General features: G+C 30.0%; 2 protein-coding genes across 2 annotated transcripts; one reads left to right on the top strand and one right to left on the bottom strand.

Annotated features, from left to right (window-relative positions):
* The first annotated feature begins 1,519 nt into the window (after positions 1 to 1,519).
* On the top strand, positions 1,520 to 6,241 carry LOC115722324 (porphobilinogen deaminase, chloroplastic). Its single transcript, XM_030651512.2, has 5 exons — positions 1,520 to 1,928; positions 2,529 to 2,934; positions 3,770 to 3,976; positions 5,547 to 5,724; positions 5,827 to 6,241. Exons 1-5 carry the CDS (start codon positions 1,684 to 1,686, stop codon positions 5,937 to 5,939), a joined length of 1,149 nt encoding a protein of 382 aa, XP_030507372.2. The 5' UTR covers positions 1,520 to 1,683; the 3' UTR covers positions 5,940 to 6,241.
* LOC115722323 (serine carboxypeptidase-like 34) lies at positions 6,163 to 18,416 on the bottom strand. Its single transcript, XM_030651510.2, has 10 exons — positions 17,746 to 18,416; positions 15,715 to 15,825; positions 15,490 to 15,585; positions 15,264 to 15,356; positions 11,211 to 11,299; positions 7,732 to 8,061; positions 7,500 to 7,636; positions 6,824 to 6,916; positions 6,634 to 6,739; positions 6,163 to 6,551 (listed from the first exon to the last, which is right to left on the bottom strand). The coding sequence occupies exons 1-10, from the start codon at positions 18,044 to 18,046 to the stop codon at positions 6,402 to 6,404; spliced, it is 1,506 nt and encodes a 501-aa protein (XP_030507370.2). The 5' UTR covers positions 18,047 to 18,416; the 3' UTR covers positions 6,163 to 6,401.
* Between the last annotated feature and the right edge of the window lie 3,445 nt (positions 18,417 to 21,861).

Genomic DNA, 21,861 nt, shown 5'->3' with positions numbered 1-21,861 from the left:
TGGCATTATGATTCGCATGGCTATTATTCGGTTATAATGGGTACTGTTTGTCTCTTGACCCAGTGACTACGAAATAGCCTGCTTTGTTGTCAGATTTGAGTGAGTGGTGGAACGACTTATGGAGTTTGAAAGTGCCTCAAAAGGTCAAGATTTTCATCTAGCGAATGTATAACCAAGCTATTCTTGTGGCAACATAACTCATTAAGTCGAAGATACAAGTTCATGCGGTGTGCGAGAGATGTGGAGAGGTTGAGGAAACTTCAGAGCATGCTTTAGTTTTTTGTAGCACATTAATCCCGGTGTGGTGTCGCCTCAAGTGTTGGAATTTATTGTCAAAGCTTTAAATTGAGCCTTTAGCCGAGATATTTCTTATGCTTTTCCATAAGATTTTGCGTGAGGATTTTGCTTTATTAGCAATGGTGTGGTGGTGGATTTGGTTTGATAGAAATTTGGTTATGTTTGGGAAGACACAGTCGAGGTTGGATGTGCTTGAGCTTTTGGCAGCTTCTTCGTTGGATGAGTTTCAGATGGCGATGTTGGGAGGCAGTTGTGGGAGTCGAGGTGTGGTTGTGTCTGGTTTTTCAGTTGGTGTTGCTAGTGGAGGTGAGGGAGTGGCTACTGTAGGGTCGGGGCCTGTTGGTGTGGGGGGTGCGGTTGGGGGAGGAGGGGGTGGGGGCTGTTTTGGGGCCTGGTGCAGCTGGTGTGGGGGTGGGGGTTTGTGGTTTTGATGGTGGGGCTGCTGGTGTGAGGTCCAATGTTGTTGGTGTGGGTGCGGGCTCTGGTGTGGTTGCTGGTGTGAGGGCGGATGGGGTTGGGGTTGCTGCTGGTGTGGGGACTGGTGTGAATGTAGGTGTTGGTGGTGTGGGAAGGGGCGTTTTGATGGATGCTGCCGGCTGCCCCAGGTGCGAAAGTCTTTCACCCTCTCTGTTGATGGAGCGATTACCCCAAGGAGTGGGTTTGCAAGATTTGGTGGTGTCGTAAGAGATGCTATGGGTACTGTTTGGGCGTCTTGGGCTATAGGATCTGTTGGTGATTTCAAAGTTGAGGTGGCAGAGCTTTTGGCTCTTCGTGGGGGGCTGCGTTGGGTGGCCGAATTGAGGTTCATGGTGTGAAAAGCTGAAACAGATTCGTTGATTGTTTATAATTGGGTGAAATCTCCAAATGGTAATCTTGCTTTTAGACCGGTTATTGCTGAGATTGTTTCTCTTTTAGTTGTTGTTGGTGGTGGTTCGTGTCATACCATTTCACAAAATGTGAGGTGTGGCCCATATACGGGCAAAATTTATTACTAGGTTAATAGGAGTTAATGTTTAGACGAATATTTGTCTTCATTTTATTAGTGCTCTTGCAATAGTTGGTTTGAGATTTGTTGATGAAAACATGTTTTCCTTCCAAAAATAAAAAAAAAGAAAAAAAGAAAAGTAATCGGGTACATGTTCACAAACAAAGGGAAGCGATCGTGGCACGTATACCCCAAGATTAGAAAAGTAGGCCCTCTCACAATAGATGATGACACGTGTAAAGTAGGAACTGTACGACAAGAACCGTATTGGATTGAGCCATACCCTGCAATCCTATCCAACAACATCCTTCGACTTCATTAAGACAGATTTCCTTCGAACCCAAACTATCCATCCCCCATCTCCAATCTCCTTCCCCCCATCTCTCTTTCTAACTCCATTAATGAGTTTGACAATGGATATCCTTTCTTCTTCAATGCTCACTAACCAGAGTCTTATGGCTCGTCCTTCATGTCCGGTCAACTTGTCTAGTAGTGGGTCGGTCTCTGTTCTTGGGTTCTCTTTACCCAGTCCGAGAATGGCTTGTGTGAGAAACCATGGAATTGGGGTCATAAGGGCCTCAGTCGCAGTTGAACAACAGACCCAGAAGACTAGAGTAGCTCTTATCAGAATTGGGACTAGAGGAAGGTGCGTTCTTTTTCATTTTAGTTCTTCGTTTCACCTTCTTTTGACTTGGCAAGAAATTGCAAATGTAGCTAGAATTTTGTTCAATTTTGGGTGTTCGAATTGACATGGGTTTTCCACATTATGTCCTTTTCCTGTTCATTCTTTCGGATCTTGATGTGTTGAGAATTTTACTTTTTGTGCATCTATACATGGTTTGTTGATCCAAACGATTAATTATGCTTTTTTTTTTTCCTATAATTCCTTAACACTTACCATAAATGTACTTCTATATAGAAATCATTATAGTAATACCGATGCTATAAATTTGATGTTTGTAACAAATATATGTGACATTAACTAAAACCTTTTATTATATTGGACTTCTTTCTATGTTGATACTACTAAGGATTGCCGAGAGTTTCCACTTTTCAAGTAGAAGAAACATGGTTGAAGCATTTAGTGGAACTATTGCTTTATACCTTAATATTTTAATGTCCTCTGATTATATTACGTACTTATTGCTTGTGATTTTATACTCTCTAAGTTTTGTTTGCAGTGTTTTTTTTTTTAGTTAAACAGTTTATTGGTGAGTTACTAATATTGTATCTGGATATAGGATAGCCCACTAGCACTTGCCCAAGCTTACGAGACTAGAGATAAACTCATGGCAAAACATGCGGAGCTAGCTGAAGAAGGAGCTATTGAGATTGTAATTATAAAAACAACAGGTGATAAAATACTAACTCAACCCCTTGCTGACATAGGTGGAAAGGGATTATTCACTAAAGAAATTGATGAGGCACTAATAAATAGCGACATCGACATTGCTGTCCATTCAATGAAAGATGTTCCAACCTACTTGCCAGAAAAGACAATTCTTCCGTGCAATCTTCCTCGTGAAGATGTTCGTGATGCGTTTATCTCGTTGAGTGCTGCCTCACTTGCAGAGCTCCCAGAAGGGAGCGTGATTGGTACTGCTTCCCTTAGACGGAAATCACAGATACTCCACAGATTTCCATCACTCAAGGTAAGATACTATTAATGTACATGAAAGTAACGTGCCTCAAAGCGTGTTTTAGGACAAGCCTGTGATCAAAGTTGATTTGAACCGTTATGTATGTTTGCAGTTCATGTGTGATGGTATATAGTTCATTTGTGAACTCACAACTTAAAAAGGATGAACTTTAGTACTTGGGGCAGTCACAGTTGACTGTTGTGTTTGGAGTTGCTTGGCACTGCAATTTTTTTACAATGTTATATTGGTACCATGGAGGAATAATTTAACAGTGGTAAATTGCTTTAAAGTTATCATAGGTCTCATGATTGGTAGTTGTGGATTTCAGTTTTTGTCAATGGGGAAAAATTTTTGTTGCTATCTCTTGCTTCTTGTTTGCTTTTTATCTGGACTTACTTACTTCTCTGATGTATAATCATTGACATATGGCATATACTTTGCTGACGAATCATGTAGACCCGTAGTTTGTTGTGGCATTGTCTAAGGAACTGCTTAATGGGTTATGTTACATTTATTTATATTCATATTAGGAGTTGTGAGGATATTCAAACTGTCCCAAGTTAATTATTTCTGTGTGACTCAGGGTTAATTAGCTAAACAGTCACTTTATTCTTTACTCGTTCTAATAAACTGAAAAGTGGAATAAAAATCTGTTTTGTTCCTTTCACCATGTAATGAAATAAATGGGATAGATTGATTGCTAAGATCCTAATCCCCTGCCAATTCTGTTCTAGCTCTCTTGACTGGAATTTTTTTTTTAATTTTCCGAGTAATAAATAATTGGATTTTTTTTTTGGAATTGTTATGTATCTTTGCATCTTGTTTATGTTTTTGAATTTCTTGACAGGTAGAAGAGAATTTTCGTGGCAATGTCCAGACAAGGTTGAGAAAACTTAGTGAAGGGGTTGTCCAAGCTACTTTGTTGGCATTAGCTGGACTTAAGCGCTTAAATATGACAGAAAATGTGACTTCCATTCTTCCAATGGATGAAATGCTTCCAGCTGTTGCTCAAGGTGCTATTGGGATTGCCTGTCGAAGTGATGACGATAAAATGGTGGGTCTCTAATTTCACCTCCTGAATTAGTTTGTTGGTTGCTATGACCTATTTATTCCCCTTAGTAATTTGTTATCCATGAAAAGTTTATTACTGTTTTAAAGAATTTTTAAGCTTCCATATGATAGTTAGGGCAAGTATGTTGCCCTTCACTAATACTTGTCTAGTCCCATGTTTGGTCTGTTTTGGAGGACTGGACAGCGAATTAGTCCCCCTAGTTGAGAACTATATTTACTCACCCCCACTAGAACACCTTTTTTTTTTGTCCAACTGGTTGTTTCTATACTAAGTGTACATATATTTTTAATTAAAATTTTAAAAATCTTTGTCGATTTTTAAAATTGTAAGCTTTATCGATTTTTTATTTTTTTTATTTTCAACTTTTTATTTCTCTATTATTAATTGTTTCTTTATATAATATATGTGAATATCAATTATATTTGGAAAACTATACTTTCTTAATCTTAAAAATTATAAAATAATTTTACAAAATAGACTAAAAATTTGAAAAAAATTGCAAAAATACTTCAACACGGAAAAAATTTACTTTTTAATTTTTTTATTTATAAAATACCTTTTTAGTCAAAATAATAAACTATATTTTTTTTGTGATTTTATAGTTGTATTATAGTTGTCATGAGGTTATTTTTCTGGTTGTTTTATAGTTGATTTATAGTTGTAGTGTAGTTGTTTTTTTAGTTGTTTTTTTTAATGTTGAGCAAAATGTAATTTTGTACTGTTAAAACTTTGAAAGTGTATTTTTGTCAATAAAACTTTAGTTCGTAAATTTGTAAATAAAACGAAAAAAAAAAGATATTGTTAAAAATTTCTCAAAATTATAAATTATATCATAAACATTTTTGGAATATTATTTTATATCCAAAATTATTATTTTCAATGAAAATTATTTAATTTAATTTGTTAGTTGTTAGTTGTTAACATAATTTATATGTAATTAATATTCTTTCTTTTTAGTTTGTTTTTTAATTATGATTTGATAAAATTAGTCAAATTTGAAATTCTTTTATTTTTCACCTCATATTGTCCTATAATATGCACCAAACTCAGTATATTAACTGATATTCACATTGCCGTTCTAATCTAGTAGCGTGCTTGATTTGAAGCCACCAGTTTTGCTGTCCTCTCTTCTGAACTCCAAACGGTTATGGTTTTGGATGTGATAGTCTATGCTTTGTAAGTTTGAATATTGATTTTATGTTGGAGTTCATAGCAGGGCACCTTGCTCAGTGCATATGAAATTTTATCAAACTGATACCCAGAGCATGTGTCATCTTACCTGTGTAAAACCTTTTCTCTTTAGGCCACATTGGTCACCTTAAACATTAGGTCCTTTCTGTGCTGACACATTGGAATGCAAGCATAGTCTCTTCTGGGCAAAATGGGCTCAAAAGCATAGTCCCTTGCCGTAATTTTGGCACATTCTTTAGTTTATGTAGTTTTTTTCTTTTGGAAAATGTGAAGCAATCTCTTTTTCTAATAACTTAATATTCTTGCAGTAGTTGTCTCAAAATTTTCACCTCGTGACACTTCTCGCCCTTTGCTCTTGCAGGCAAATTACATAGCCTCATTGAACCATGAGGAGACGAGACTAGCAGTTGCATGCGAGAGGGCCTTCCTTCTAACATTGGATGGATCTTGCCGCACTCCTATTGCCGGGTATGCTAGCAAAGATGAGGATGGTAATTGCATATTCAGAGGGTTAGTGGCTTCTCCTGATGGAACTCGAGGTATGTCAACAAAAATAATACTTTTATTACTCAATTTCATCTGCAGTGATGTCTTAGATATTTTTCATTTTTAACACTGTTTTCGTCTTCCTTGCTGTTCAGTTATTGAGACATCCAGAAAAGGTCTATATACTTATGAAGATATGGTCAGTATGGGAAAGGATGCAGGGAAGGAGCTTCTCTCACAGGCAGGTCCTGGCTTTTTTGACAGCTGAGTAACTGATTATTTAGTGTTAGAACATAATAAGAATATTGATGCTATTTATGCAATTTTAGGTGATTGTTCCCAATTGAGTGTATTCATAGATTAAAGTTTTTTTTGTTTACTTTTGTAATATTATGAAGGATAATTATGCTATTGATTGTAATTTAGTCGAGGAATGAAGCACACGAAGATTAGGATTAGTGCTGTATTTCGAGTGAGTAGTTCAAGCTGAATTTTGTTGTTGTTGTAACATCTCTATCTCTCTCTATCATTTCAAGATTACATAATGGTAGTATATTATCATTGAAGAAACTATTTGAATTTTACTTATTCAATATTACTTGGCTACTTGGCTATTGTACCGTATGTATCTTTTGATACAATTGGAACAATATGGTCCTTCCTAACCAACAATTCTTTCAATTGGTGTTTTAATTTTCCTAAAAATGAATAACACAACGGCAAAGTAATGCTAAAATGGTTTAGCTGGCAATTTCCTATTGTTCAAGAAGTGCTCAATGAGCATAAGGGACTGTCTTGGTGCAAATTGAGGAACTTCATGACCAGCTCCTCTTATGGTCACAAAATTTAGACCCTTGTACTCAACAGTCCAACCTCCCACCTATATAGGACCAAAGAGAAAACAAAATCGTATTAATTAAAAATATAAATTAATAAATTAAAGGAAAAAAATTGTTGTATACCTGTCTACTATTGTACCAAGGAGTCCAATCTTGAGTTATTTGTAATCCAAGCTTTTTTAATGTGTATCTAGTAGATGTGACTGGAATTCTCCCATCAGTATCTCCGCTGTATATTTTCAAAAATATAATTATAACATAATAATTGGTGACAGAACAAATTATTGTAGTTTTATTTTTGATTTATACGTACCTGTAAACCCAAATGCGAAGCCCTCCAGCAATAAGCTTTTTGATTATAGGAAGTACAGAAGCCGGTGCATCCTTCCAAAACTCGATCTTCTCGCTGTCAAAAATGAGTTTGCTTTGATTTATTAACACATAATATATTATTAACAGATAGTAAACTATATATAGAGATGTATGCTTTCCGTAGAAGAGACAAATAAATTAAGGAGAGAGAGAGTTGTGATGAGCAATTGATGCATCTGGGTGGGTGACTAATAAAATGTGTGTTTATATATATATATATATATATATATATATATATGGCTAAATCGTACTCCCTGAATTTTTTTGGCCGTTAAAAATTCTCCCCGAACTATTGAGATTGTTAAATTTAAGGACTTTTGTTTAATTTTAGTAAAAAAATTCTAACATGGATGAAAGTTTAAGAGACATGATTTAGTATATATTAAAGTTTGAGGGGCATGATTTGGTAGATATCAAAGTCTGGGAAGCATGTTTTAGTACATGAACAATCACTGAAACAGTAAAATTGAATAAAATTAGACAAAAGTCCTTAAATTTAACAACCTCAATAGTTCGGGGGAATTTCTAACAGCCAAAAAAATTCTAGGGGCACGATTTAGTATATGTTAAAATTCGGGAAAAAATTACTAATTAGCCTATATATATATTTGCAGTACCTGCAATGAGTCCATGGATATGAAATTTTGGTGATATTGGCATGCAATGCAGCCTGGACATCAGGCCTATTAAAATATGCCTCTGAGTAATCCGATGCACATGGATCGTATCCTGCTGGCCTCTTGTGCCACCCACGCTGCCAAATTATAATACATAATTAATTAATCATTTTTATTGAAAAGGTATATATATTTATATATATAAGAACAAGTATACATATAACGTACTTACAGATTCAGAAAACAAATGGTTAGTGCGAAAGCGTTGGAAAACTGGGGAATGGTGGTTATTATTAGCAGAAGTAGTGATGATCTTCTTAGTGTTATTAATGATGACACATTTGGGAGTGTATAAGCTGTACATGTCAATGATCTTATACACATCAAAATACTTGTTCATTAGAACACTGCACTCGTTATGATCATTAACTTGTTGATCATCACTGAAATTGCATTTCCTCCTAATCCCATCGTATAAACTATCTGATATCACTGCATGGTTCCATGCATATTCGATCATTCCATTCTGATCTGTTTCGTCGTCCATTAGAGCATTACCTATCTGCAAGTGCAAGTACGTACACACGTATATTTCGTCGTCCTAGATAATTAGTAAAAAAGATATATATATATATATATATATATACTAGCAAAAAACTACGTGCGAGGCACGTATACTAAATTTATGCTAGTTTTTTTCTATGTTATTTGAAAGCGATACAATTAAAAATTAAAAAAAAAGTATTACTAAATATTAGGTGAGATTATTATGTGTATCTAAATATTATATTTTATAATGTTGTCAATTAAAAGTGAATACCGAATGCAATATATTAGTGTTTAAGAAAGCTTGATGATTTAAATATGTTTTAAGTTAATCCAAAAATAAATTAAAAATTGATGTTCCAATACTTAAAGAAACATTACTTAAATGGATGTAAGATAAAAAGAAAATTAAAAATCAATCTCTAAATTATTGATAATTGAAGATAACATTTGTCTAAAAATTGTAGATAAGAAAACTAATGATAGTCATTGGTGGATTTCAATCTTCATTTGCTTCGATAGAGACAATAGTGTAATTTTTGTATTTTACACTTTTCATTCTAAATTATGGTCCGCATATATTTAGATTGTCCATTTTTTCGTTGATAAATTGAATATGGTAGTGTCGACAAAAAGTGAAAACCATGTTTAACAAAAAGTGATAGTATTCTATAACAAAATACTATTAAAATATTTTAAAATACTATATTTTATTAAAATAAAACTCTATGCGATTAAAATTTCATATTTATCTTTACTCAAAAAGAAAAAAAAAATTGATAAAAAAAAGAAAAAAAAATGAAAAGTTTCTATTATTATCTCCACTGCCTTTCTAGATGTGCATAATGGTCTCTTCTTTCTTCCATATTCTTCTTTATTTTTTGTGTATTGTGTTTGCAACATATATGTAAATTATTACGTAACTTTAAAAAACTTTACTCCTGGCAACTAATGCATATGCCGAGCATTTAGAATCATTTATTAGCTGTAAATTTTGTTGGATTTTTTTCGCCATTGATGCTTGATTTTGTGAACTTTGATAAAAGTCACGCTTCTTTTTTATTCTTATTATTACTTATATAATTTGTTATTAAGTTGTGAAGAAGAAAAAAGAGAAGTGCAGATTGGAATATTATATGTGATCCCATGAGAATGTCCAAATTGTAATAGGAAAAGGAATACAATAAATAATTGAAGAAAACCTAATCGTAGATGTACAACAGCAAAAACTCAATCGTATTTTTTTTGGATTGAATGGGATTTATTTTGTTTATTTTATTATATATAAATGAAAAGTGACCCATGAATTTCTCATAAACCATTTTATTTTTAATAATAAACCATTTTATTTTTAATATAAATAAAAAGTAAATACTGAATGCAGTATATTAGTGCTTAAAAAAGCTTGATAATTTAAATATGTTCTTAAGTTAATCCAACAATAAACTAAAAATTGATGTTCAAATACTTAAGGAAACACAATGTGTGTAAGATAAAAAGAAAATTAAAAATTAATTTCTAAATTGTTGATAATTGAAGATAACATTTGCTTCGACAGAGACAATAGTATAATTTTTTATTTTGCACTTTTCATTCTAACCGAGTCTGCATATAACTGGATTGTCCATTTTTTTGATAAAAAAAAATTCCATATATAATTCGTTTTTTTTCTGATCTCTCTCAACAAAGTATTGTATATGCGGTTTAAGGTTCAATTTATTTTATATATATATTTTTAATTTCTAGAGTTATAGTTGTGATTATATATAGATCTATAGTTGTGATTATATATAGAGTTGAAATTTGTTAAATATCAGTTCAAATATTAATAGGATTTGTTTTATTATTATTTTATGATATATAAATAATATTTTATTATTTTATTAAATAAAAATAATAAAGTCACCCATGAATTTCTCATAAACCAAGAATTTCAGTTATATAGGCACACTTTATATAGAATAGATATTTATATATATGGAAGAGGTTTCAATGGTTACATTTTTATTGTAACCATCATCGTTACATTTTTTAAGCCATTGGATTACTATTAAATGGTTGTGATTAATTTGGAAATTAAATAAAAATAAATTATAAATAACTTGTAACCTGAAAGTAACCTAATCATTTATTTCCTTATAAAACTTTAATTAAGATTAATTATATTTTAAAATTAACTTATTTATAATTATTAATTAATTTTTTTGCAATTTATTACTATATAAGGATCTTTTAGCAATTTATTTTTTTACACTTAAATTATTTAGAATTTTATAGCAAAACTTTTTATAATTTAAAATTATACACATATAATTTCAGAATTTAAATTTTATTATTCTTGTAATCTTAATTTTAAATTATTACACTTAATTATTTAATTTCTTAATTTAAATATTTAAAAAGTAAAAAATGAAATAAGTTGAAGGATTTTTTAGAAAAAAAAATGGCTGCACTTGTTATCGATTGATTAGCTTGAGGCCTCATACTTAGTTCATATAATTGTAACAAAATAATTAAATATCATTTAAAAATAATTAATTATTTAAAAATTTATTATAAGAAGAGAATTTTAATTTGTGTCAAAAGAAGTTTAATTTTTGTAAAAAATAAATTTTATTGTAAATATTATAATTAAATGGCTTAATTATTAAAATAATTCAAGTAAGGATTTAAATATAAATATTAATTGCTAAAAAAGGTCTTGTTAAATATTTAATTAATTATTTTAAGAAAATAGTTAATTATAATTAAATAATTCTAAAAAAGGAATGTCTATTTTATTAATTATTTTAAGAAAATAGTTAATTATAATTAATTAAATCTAAAAAAAGAAAGTCTACCTATTGGTAACCTGCTATTACAGGTTAAAGAAAAATGTAACTATATGGTTACAATAAAAATGTAACCATTGAATAGTCACCCTTATATATATATGTAACATATATGCCTGCAATTTCAAGCAAATTAAATTAACGCACCTATTTACTGGCCGGTGTGTGTATATATATATATATACATGTATATTCATATTTGTTAACGTTAAAATGCACCACAAACGTTATACAGTGTTAGTTTTTACAACTAATCAAGTTTAACCAAATTGAAATTGGGATTTTGGGACCTATAATAGGCTTAGTACTAATCTATATATTTAATTGTACTTACCATGAAACCTTTGAGATTTATGTAATTTCTCTTTGCCACGCGCTTGTTTTGGTCAAAAATGACCTCGGACAACTGTGGGACATAATGTCCTGTGGAAAATGTAAATTGGTTTATGATAGCCCAAGGAAACAATTGCGATACACATGAACATGTATTGTACACTTAACGATAGTTGTATAATTTGCCACAAAAAAATAAACAATTGATAGTAAGTATAATTATTTTTAACAGTATATTTCTGTGTTCCTAGACAGAGTTGCGGTCCTAGAATTTAAGTTACAAGTGGGCGTAGGTTTTTTTTTTAAGGGGGCGTACTTTGTTTAAAAATTGATCGATAGAAACTTGTATATATTATAATATTATAAAAAATGACAATAAAAGAATTGACTATAATTAAAAAACAATAATAGAAAAATAAAGTCTTATTGGTTGGGGAAGGGTTCAAATACTAGAACCATATTATTATAAATTAAACTTTAATAATGAAAAACCAATTATACTCCTTATTGGATTTAGACCTTCGACTTTTATTATGTGTAAGTAGCTTAATTATTAAGCAAAACTAACATTTTGTTAATAAACGTTATTTCTAATTACAAATATATTGTAATCAATTAAAAAATATATATTTACTTAATTTTTTTTATGGAGGGCCCTTTGGTAACTATAGGCAGACCCATATGAAAGCAAGGAGCAGAAAAAAAATATAAGAATAATTAGATGAGATATTATTTTTTTTTAAGAAAATTATATTTTTATATTTCAAGATTTTTTTTTACATGTTTACGGATTTTCATAAAAACAACACGAAAATAACAAAAAAATTACATAAAAGTAACATGAAAATAACATCTAAATAACATCATAACAATAACAAAAAATAACATACAGATAACAAAAAAATCAACAACAAATTAACAAGAGTACAGTACAAAAAGACTGTATTTTCTAAATAAAATCAAAAAAATTGTAAAAATATTTAAAATTCTGTGAAACCGTTTTTTTGTAATTTTTTTTGTTATTTTTGTGTATTTGTGAAATAATCCCAAAACTATATATGTTATATATTTAGTTAGTCATAACATATATTTATAATTAATAAAGATAATCAAAAGTTCAAATTCCTAACAAGAGTATTTTTATTTTAATATAGGATGCATTTAGTAACACTTTTTTAATCAATTTTTTATTTTTTACATTAGAAAAAAAATATTTTCTAAAATCATGTTTTATAAAATTATTTTCACGTTTCAATTTTTCAATTGAGAATCAAAATTAGTCACTTTAGATTTTTTTATAAACAAATTTTATTTTAATCAATATTTTAGATTCTGACTCCAATCTAGACTTTAGAATCCGAACCTGGATCCCGACCCTGGACCCAAATCCCAACTCGTACCCAATTTAAATAAAATCATCAAATGAATATAAAATAAATTTTACATAGCGAACTTTTGTTTTTTTATTTTAAAATTGAAAAGCAAAAATGATTATAAAATATATTTTTGTTTTCAAAAGTAATAAAATATTACTTTTATTTTTGTGATTAAAAAATCTACCAGCATATTTATACATTTACATTTAAAAAAGATGGTTATAGGATACATGTTATTATTATATTTAATACTATAGAAATATAAGGGTGTGTTTACTAATATATATATTTTTTAAATAGTTTTTTGTTTGGGTTAATTTCACAAATGCACAAAAACAACAATAAAAACAGCAAAAATACGGTTTCACGGAATTTTAAACATTTTTACGATTTTTTTGATTTTATTTACATAAAATACGGTCTTTTTATGTTGAAATTTTCTTCATTTGTTGTTAATTTTTTGTTATATGTATGTTATTTTTTGTTGTTTTTTTGTTGTTATTTTGATGTTATTTTCATGTTACTTTTATGTTGTTTTCTTGTTGATTTTATGTTGTTTTCGTGTTATTTTTTGAAAAGCCGTAAAAATGTAAAAAAAACATTCTTTGAACGTAAAAATGTAAATATTTTACAAAAAATGGTGCCTTATGTAATTATTCCTTTTTGTTTTGTGAAAATATCTAGAAAAAATACTCAACAAAACTATTTTACTTTTTAAATTTAAAATGAAAATTAAATTTTGAAAAAAATATCTCTTTCAATATATTTTTTTTTTCTTAATTACAATCTATTTATATATTTTTTATTAATATTTTGAACCCTAGTCTCGACCTTAGCTCCAATCCGATCTTTGGACCCAGACTCGACCCGAACCCAAACTCGAGACCCTAGCCCCAACCCGAACCCCATTTTTGTTTTCTGTATCTATTTTTCTTTCTAAGTAAATATAAAAAATTATTTTATTTTTAAAATTAAAAATTAAAAATACTTAATTATGAAACATACTTCTTTGCTTTTTGTTTTCAAAATTAAAAAACACACACTTTTGTTTTTCAAAAATACGAAATAAAAGATAAAAATTCTACTTTTATTTTTGTGATTTAAAAAATTAATAATAAAAGTTTCATTAAATGCAACTTAAGTTTTTATCAAATTTTAATCAATATTTTTAGCATATTATATTGTTAAAAAAAAAAGTAAAAAAAAAAAAAGAATAATTAACATTTTTACCTCTGAACTTTTTACACTACCAAATTGTACCCTATATATAGTATATAACTTGTTAATAATATTTTCATCGAAATACAACTTTTACAGTAGTCATCAAATTGTATTCAATTTTATTATTAAATGAATAAAATAGTAAATGATAATTGATAAATAAATACAAATTAAACTTCATTCATTCTTTTTATATAATAGAATAAAAGACTTTTTATTTTATTTTTAGTTTTCTAATCATTAAAATAAAAATAGTGAAAGATATTTAATTTGTATTTATTATTGATTGTTATTAATCATTTTACTTGTTTTATAATAAAATTAAATAAAATATAATGAAAATAATTATATTATTGTGAAAATTATATTTTAAGGGACAGGGACCCACTAATAAAAATATTGTCTTTTAAAAATTAAATTTAATTATTTTTAATTTGATAATTATAGACTAAAATAATAAAAAAGCCCCCACGAAATTAAATAAATTTAGTAAGAGTAATTATAATATATGTATAAATATTTTTTAATAATAAATAAGCACCCACAAAGTAAAATTTCTGGGTCCGTCACTGTTAAGAGATATTATTAACCAAATTTATATTTATAGTACTATAAGAGGCATAATAAATAAAAAGTTTAGGGGATACACTCCCTTGACTTAAATTGTTGGTCTACCACATGTGTATATAACACTACTTATAAAATAAAGGATAATAAACCCAATAGTGATAACTATAATCGATGATAATAACTATAGGCAATAATAATAACTTTATTTCAAAAGCAAAATCTTTTTAAAAAATGTTATAATAGTTGAAAATGCCCATTCGTTATACACCATCCTTGCATGTCTTTCTAAAATTACGCCGCCTATTATTTTAAAAATATCTCAAATTAATAATATACATATTATAAAGTGCCCTATTTTATTAAAAGTTATTACTATGATACAATATAAAAAAGTGACAGCCTATACCTTCAGAAATAAAATCTTCATCATTTCTAATGAAAGATATAAAGATTATATAAAATTAATTGGTCCAAAAAATCAATAAATAATATGGTTGACTCAAACTTTTGCATGTTCTAATAATACAGTAAAACTTGATGCAAAAGTTAATGAATTATGCTCATTAAATATGTATTAGCAATATAATTAATCTTTTCTTAATTTGACATAATATGATCTATACTTAAGTAATTAAATAAAAAATTGAGTAATTAATACGGCTCAAAATATATATATACATCATGATATATTTTATGATAAAGTATGTGCTAAATTTAACAGCTTAATTTTAACACTATATTGCAGTAAACTTTTTGTAAAATAAGCTACATATATTTTGGTACGTACTGCAATGGAGATCCTCTTAGAAACTTATAATTTTATTAATTAAGAAAAAGCAATACTTACACAAAAAAATAAAAATAAAATAAAGAAAATTAAGACATACCTGCATAGCTTTCTCCAGCAATATAGAACTCATGGGACTGAAATTGAGGAAATCTTTTAAACCAGTTGACTAGGAAATTGTAAGAGTCCTTGGCTACGACAAACATATATATTGATCATAATTAATTGGGATGTTTTCCTTATATATATAAGTACAAATTATTTTAATTACGATATACATTTGGAAAATTAATTTGGATGTTCTGAACATAATTAATAAAAATTACCAGTGACTGTATCCCCAAGTTTATCAATGTCACTGCTGGTATTGGTGTAAGAAAACCCAACTCCAACAGGAGATTCCAGGAACAGCAAATTGGCAGCTTCGCATAATAAATAATGTAATAATTAATTACTTATAAAATGGTTCTTTTTAGAGAAAAAAAGATATGGAATCATTAATTAATAATAAAATTAAGAACATTAAAATGAAACTACTCTATAATTGATACCATTATTCCATGTGTAAGGGTTGAACTTTAGCTTAGGTTTGCTGCCTTTTTGAGGAAAGAAAGGCCCTACTTCTTCTGCTGCTCCAAATCCAATAGATGAACATCCAGGTCCTGTAAATACGTGATAAATATTATTATTATAATTATAGTATAAATGTATAACAAGCAATATATATTGCCTGTTAATTATATAAATGTACGACAAATTCATGAAGTATCTATATATAACTAGTATTTTATTATAGCTTGTTACTTGTTAGAATATATGGAAATGTGTAGTTGAACTAGGAGTGTGTATATAGTATAAGGTGCATACATTGATAATAAGAAGAGTAGTCTATTTCTTATGTATAGTATTTAATTTGCATGTATTACGAATGTGGTACTATCTAACATAGCTAAATTAGTATTGATATTATATATATCTGTATAAGCATCATACATTATTAGGATTTTGTATCTTAATTACCAAATCATGCAATATTTATCACTACAATAAATATAACTTGTAGGGGCAACTAATTTTAAGGCGACATAACTTAATAATAAAAGTATTATTAGGGACAACAAATATACAGTATAGAGATGATTAAGTACGTTAGCTTTCAAAAATTTTGTAGTTGATTTTGCAATTAATATTATATTGATTGTTGATAAATATTCCTATATTAGTACATATGCACTACTAATTAATCTTCCCGTTTCTTACTATTATTCTTCTATATATAGCAGCTTATTGTGTGTGCTAAAAGCCTGCCAGTAGAATATTCCACTTGCGCTGTACTCGCCACAACTCAATTAATGAGAGTTGTACAATTTCTACAACATGACAAGGCTTTCACACAATAATTCATTTATTTATTTTTTTTGTTTCAACAATAATTACAATAATTCATTGAGTTATCTGTAAATATATGACAAGAGGAGAATTAACAGCCACACATATTCCATGTTTGATTTGCATTCAGTGTAAGTACGCTCCCTTATCTAGTAATTTGTAAAATAAAAGAATCCAATGATATAATAATAATATTATAAAACGATTAACTTTGCTCAATATGTACTACATGATACTAAGTTACTAACATATTCATATAAATCTTGAGAAAAGTTGTTACTTGTTAATCTATCAATAATTATGAAGCAGTCACCTATTATAATATTATTGCTCTTTCTAATGAAAACATTACTTACGCAGAAAAGTTAACTGTGAAAAGCTTGTAAATGTGGTAAAATATCTAAATATTTAATTGAAAATGAAAAGAAAGAAAGAAAGAAAGAAAGATTAAGGTCATATATATTAATTCTGTACAGTCTCTATCATCATCATAATATTATTGTGCAGTAAACAAAACTATATATATTTATTATATAGATTGGTGCGAATGTAATTAATTCAATAGATAGTAATTCTATCTAGCTAGGAAATAAACCAAATTTTAATGTTAATATTGTCGTGCAATAAATAATATAACAGTGAAGAAAAAAAAAATATGGTCAGTATTATTTGACTACCCGAGTAGATCTATTTTTTTTTAGATGTTATATCCGTAAAACTGAATCGTAATTAAATATTTTAAAATACATTTATGCCATTTGCTAGCAGAGATCAATTATAGAGGAATATCATGCAATTTGGCTTTTGTTTGAAACATATTATTGATAATCTTAGCGGTATAAAAATTATTACTGTAAGAATTATTATATGTTTGACTAGATATGCTAATTAAATATTAAATAGAATAAGAAGAACGTTGACAAAGATTTCTTTTATTAATTTTCTTATATTATGATGGTAAATTTTTTTATGTTAATAATTAATAAAATAAAGAATATTGGAAAAGGGCACATTCCTTATAGCAGCAGATGAATCGAGTTGTTTTCCCAGATAACAAAAATTTAGCACAAAATTAATAGAATGGTGGGAAATGGGAATAATTGTTGGTATATTTTGCATATATGTATAGAAGCTTAATTAATTAATAATTGAAATAAAAGCTTAGCTAATAATGTATATAAAGAAGGACGTACCTCCGTTAAGCCATAAGACGAGAGGTTTGTGTTGAGAATTGTTTATGGCTTCAAAAAACCAATAGAACAAAGCTCTTCCATTAGTTTGGTTAACGTTAACATATCCGGCGTAGTGTTTGAAGCTCACAGGTGGCTGTCCCGGCAATCCAACCACTCGGTCTGCCTCTTGCTCTGCTTTAATTTTCTCACTCACTTTATTACTATAATATTCATCACTATTTCCAGTACCACTAATCCTACCAACCAATAACAAGCTCAGACTTATCACAACAAAAATCAGATAATTATTTTTCATACCCATTATTCTATACTACAAGATTTCAAATTATATCTACGAGATTATTAGCTAGGTATTTATATATATAGATAAAAAGGGATGTGTAAATTGTACGTGTGGATTATGTACAGGGAAAGATTCAAGTGAGACAGATAAGCCTCATATGCGTAGTCTTGCTGTTACCTTTTTTTTTTTGGGGGGGTCATTTTCTCCCAGCTGGAAGTATATGAAAAGATACTATTCACTATTTTTATTCCCCTAAAACTGTGGACACCATTTCTTTTTGGCAGTACTTTTGGAGTATTAAATGTCCATGTCATTAATATTGAAATTCTCAATGACAAATTTGACTTTCTATGCTTAGTGTGAGGGCTAGCTAGATAAAAAATATCTTTAATGGTGAGGGTGAAGTTTCTGCAATTTGAGACTATTTTTAATGGTGGCTCTTGTGTTCATTCTCTGCCTCCATAGGTTTTGGGGCTTATTGGTGGGATCTGTTGAGAACTGATTTTTGTCAACGAAGTTGTGGCCGGGAAATAAAAAATTTAAGACGAAATGAAAGTAAATATTTAAGAAATTAAGAACTTCAAGTAAGTTGTAAAAATTTAATGAAGAAGAAGTAGGAGCTTTTATTACTCTCTAAATGATTTGGTTACAAAGATTTTTCAACCTTCATTCTAATCTAAAATATAGAGTATTTATAAGCTCTAATGACCTGAGATATATTCCAACAGGACAAGTAGAACATTGGGTCACAAGTTGTAGGAGGTAGTGGTTGCAAATGTGCCCCTTATTGGGTGTCAGGTAGTCCCGACATGCAGAGGTAGTGGCTGCAAGACAGCCATTATCGGGACATCAGGGTATGCATATGCGAGAAGGTCTTCAAGTCTCCCTTCAAATCTCTTTTTTCTCATTATGATTTCGAGATTCTTACTTGGAGAATTTTGGGTTCAATACTTGTCCTGAGTTCATAAGAGTACTAAAAGTACTCTTATGAACTCTTACCTTGATAGATGATTTCTCTTTTGGGATCTTAGACCTTTGAGAGAGTGAAATTTTTCTTTAGGTTCTGGACATTTGAGAGTTGAAGAGCTCTCTTTGGGATTTCATAGGAGGTGTGGATATGAGCCTCTTGGCCGAGATGCTCTTGGAGACATGGCCACCATGGTGCTCAAGGCCTCTTGGACGAGACGGTGCTCAAGGTTTTTTTGTCGAGATGCTCATACCTCCTATGTACTCCGTCTGTATTTTAAGCATAACTTTTTCAATCTTACTCTGATTTGGATGATTCAAAATATTTTGAAAATCTAAGAAAAAGATCTACAGAGCCAATATATGTTTATGGAGACATGGCCAAGATGATGCTCAAGGCCTCTTGGTCGAGATGGTGCTCAAGGTCTTCTGGCCAAGAATATGCTTTATGCCTTTTTGCTGAGATTGTCATACCTACCATGTACTCTGTCCATATTTCAAGCATAACTTCTTCAATCTTACTCTGATTTATATGATTCATAATGTTTTGGAAAGCTAAGAAAAATATTTATAGTTTTTGTGTTCATTATGCAATCCGAATCGGAGGTGGCAATGTCCAAATATACCCACAAATCTTGATCATTTATTATTTGGTCTCTCCAAAACCTTGATTTTTTATGTTTGTTGGCATGATACTTGTGTTCGGAGTTGTGGTATGTTTTTTGTTGTATGAGGGAGTATTTGTTGATTTTTATAGTCTAAATCAGATTAGAAAGCAGACATGAGTTATATAAAAAATATTTTAGATAAATCTAATCTGAACCGTAAGTCTAAGATCTCAATAGAATTACATAAAATAAATCTAAACAATGAGTAAATAAATTTTACCTCTTGATGTCTATCAAGATAATCTAGATTTTTTTTTCATATTAAATATCGATCATTTGATCCAAAAATTAAGAACTTGATGAAGACTTCCCACTAGGGGAAGTCCTTAACACTCAAGATAAGAGTGGACTTATATGATTATTTCGAGAGACGAAAATTCTATCACAGTGTGTAATCAACTCATGAGACACCATGAAATGAGATGAGAAAAATCACACCAATCTCTTAATATGGGCTTCGGGATTTCTCGAGTTGTGCTTTTCAACTCTTAATTACATCATATATATATGTTATCCCAATTTTTGCACTATGACGTGGCAACGCATACTGGTGACACATGTCTGCTATTCTTTACATTTGGCTGGAGAGATATTCCGAACAGACCTCAGCCATGCATTTGCACGGACAAAGTCTTCCTAACCGAGCAGAGCAAGGGTAGATGGTCCGGACAACAAACTGAGTTATTTCTCCGAGCAATGTATCAACTTAGCAACTTCAAGATTGATATCGTGAAGCACACAAGCAATCCCTACAATCATGAGATCGTATCAAAGGGATATGGCAAGCTGTCCGAATCCCTCAATTTATGTATTCTAAAAATGTAATGTATGTTCTTAGCCATTATAGATATTGTAAGCAAAAGGGAAACCTTCCTTCATGCTTTTAGTCCTATAAATAGTGATCCATTCTCACTGTAAAAGGGGTCGAAAGAATTACTTCAGAGAGATCTAAGAAAAAATACTCATAGATTTCATTGTGAGAGGTTTGAGAGAGGAAACACTGTTTTGTTCTCAAGTTAATACAATCCAAGGGGAGTAGGCTATTACCGAACTAAAGGGGTCGAACCTCTTTAAAATCTTGTGTTCTTTATTGCTTACTGATTTTTGCTCTATCTTAATTACATTTCTTATCGCTTATTAATTGACTCATTGTCGTTGGCTAAAAGCGATATCAACATTTTGGTGCTTTCATTGAGAGCAGAAATCCAAGTGTGCTCTTTGTCTTAAGTTTCATCAGACACACAAAATGGTGGTGCAAACTCGCAGAGGTGTGGTTGATCAGAGTGACCCACTGTTAGCAGATCTTACATTGCAGACTCCTGGGAATACAAGGGTCCCACCATAATCATGAATAACCAAACATGCAGCCACCAACTGTGGGCCAAGGTGTAACATCCCCTCTAGCTGGGATCATCACGATTTTCTATTTATCATCTTGACCTCTTATGTTTTTTTTTTCCAGGTTTTTGAGAAGTTCTTCTAAAAGAATTTTCTAATTGCATGCTATTATCTTACAATTTAAATTAATTTGCTTACATTATCATTTATTAATACTCTTTATTCTCTATATTTAGTATCATTATTTTTTTTTATATAAATTATCAATTTTTATATGGGAAATTTGACAATCTATACTTAATTAACCTTAAAATTATTTTTGTAAAACTAAATACTATAAAATTGCCTATATATGACAACTTTTATATTATGTCCAAAATACCCCTTTAATTACTTCACCCCCTCCCTCTCACTTCTTCTCTCTTTCCTTCTCTCTTTCTTTCTCTCTGCTGCCCGTAGCTACACCACACAAAGGGAGGGAAGCTCAAATTTTTCCTTTCTCTAGTCTCGTTCTTTTCACCGGGATTTTCACCTCACTACACTAGCAACTACTAGAGTACAAGCTCACCACTTAATTTCTGTCATTTTGGCCGAGCATACACTAACTCATGGGTAATTTTTTATTTTTTTTTTGTGTAATCTTGTTTGTTGTTATTATACTTAGTTTAGAATGTTGTTCTGATGCTTCATCTGTGGAATGTTGCTGTTTTTTCTGTTAAATTGTTTGCTGCGTGTGAAAACTGGAATTTTCCTAGTTCCTGCAATTTTTTCCGTATGGCCCGATGGGGTTCGATGGTGGCCTGATTGTGGCCCGATGCATAGTGAAAAGGGCTAACAGGGGTGAAAGCCCGATGGGGTCCG

The sequence above is a fragment of the Cannabis sativa genome, chromosome 9 (assembly GCF_029168945.1).
Source record: "Cannabis sativa cultivar Pink pepper isolate KNU-18-1 chromosome 9, ASM2916894v1, whole genome shotgun sequence".
Lineage (NCBI taxonomy): Eukaryota > Viridiplantae > Streptophyta > Magnoliopsida > Rosales > Cannabaceae > Cannabis > Cannabis sativa.
This window is presented reverse-complemented; position numbering and strand designations above follow the sequence as displayed.

Excerpts from the sequence above, each read along its gene's own strand:
- LOC115722324 (XM_030651512.2), top strand. The coding sequence starts at position 1,684 with ATGAGTTTGACAATGGATATCCTTTCTTCTTCAATGCTCACTAACCAG. Across the intron at positions 1,929-2,528 it reads AGAATTGGGACTAGAGGAAG|CCCACTAGCACTTGCCCAAG; the intron begins GTGCGTTCTTTT and ends GATATAGGATAG. Across the intron at positions 2,935-3,769 it reads ACAGATTTCCATCACTCAAG|GTAGAAGAGAATTTTCGTGG; the intron begins GTAAGATACTAT and ends ATTTCTTGACAG.
- LOC115722323 (XM_030651510.2), bottom strand. The coding sequence starts at position 18,046 with ATGGGTATGAAAAATAATTATCTGATTTTTGTTGTGATAAGTCTGAGC. Across the intron at positions 11,300-15,263 it reads TGCTGGAGAAAGCTATGCAG|GACATTATGTCCCACAGTTG; the intron begins GTATGTCTTAAT and ends CATTTTCCACAG. Across the intron at positions 8,062-11,210 it reads TAAATCTCAAAGGTTTCATG|ATAGGTAATGCTCTAATGGA; the intron begins GTAAGTACAATT and ends TTGCACTTGCAG.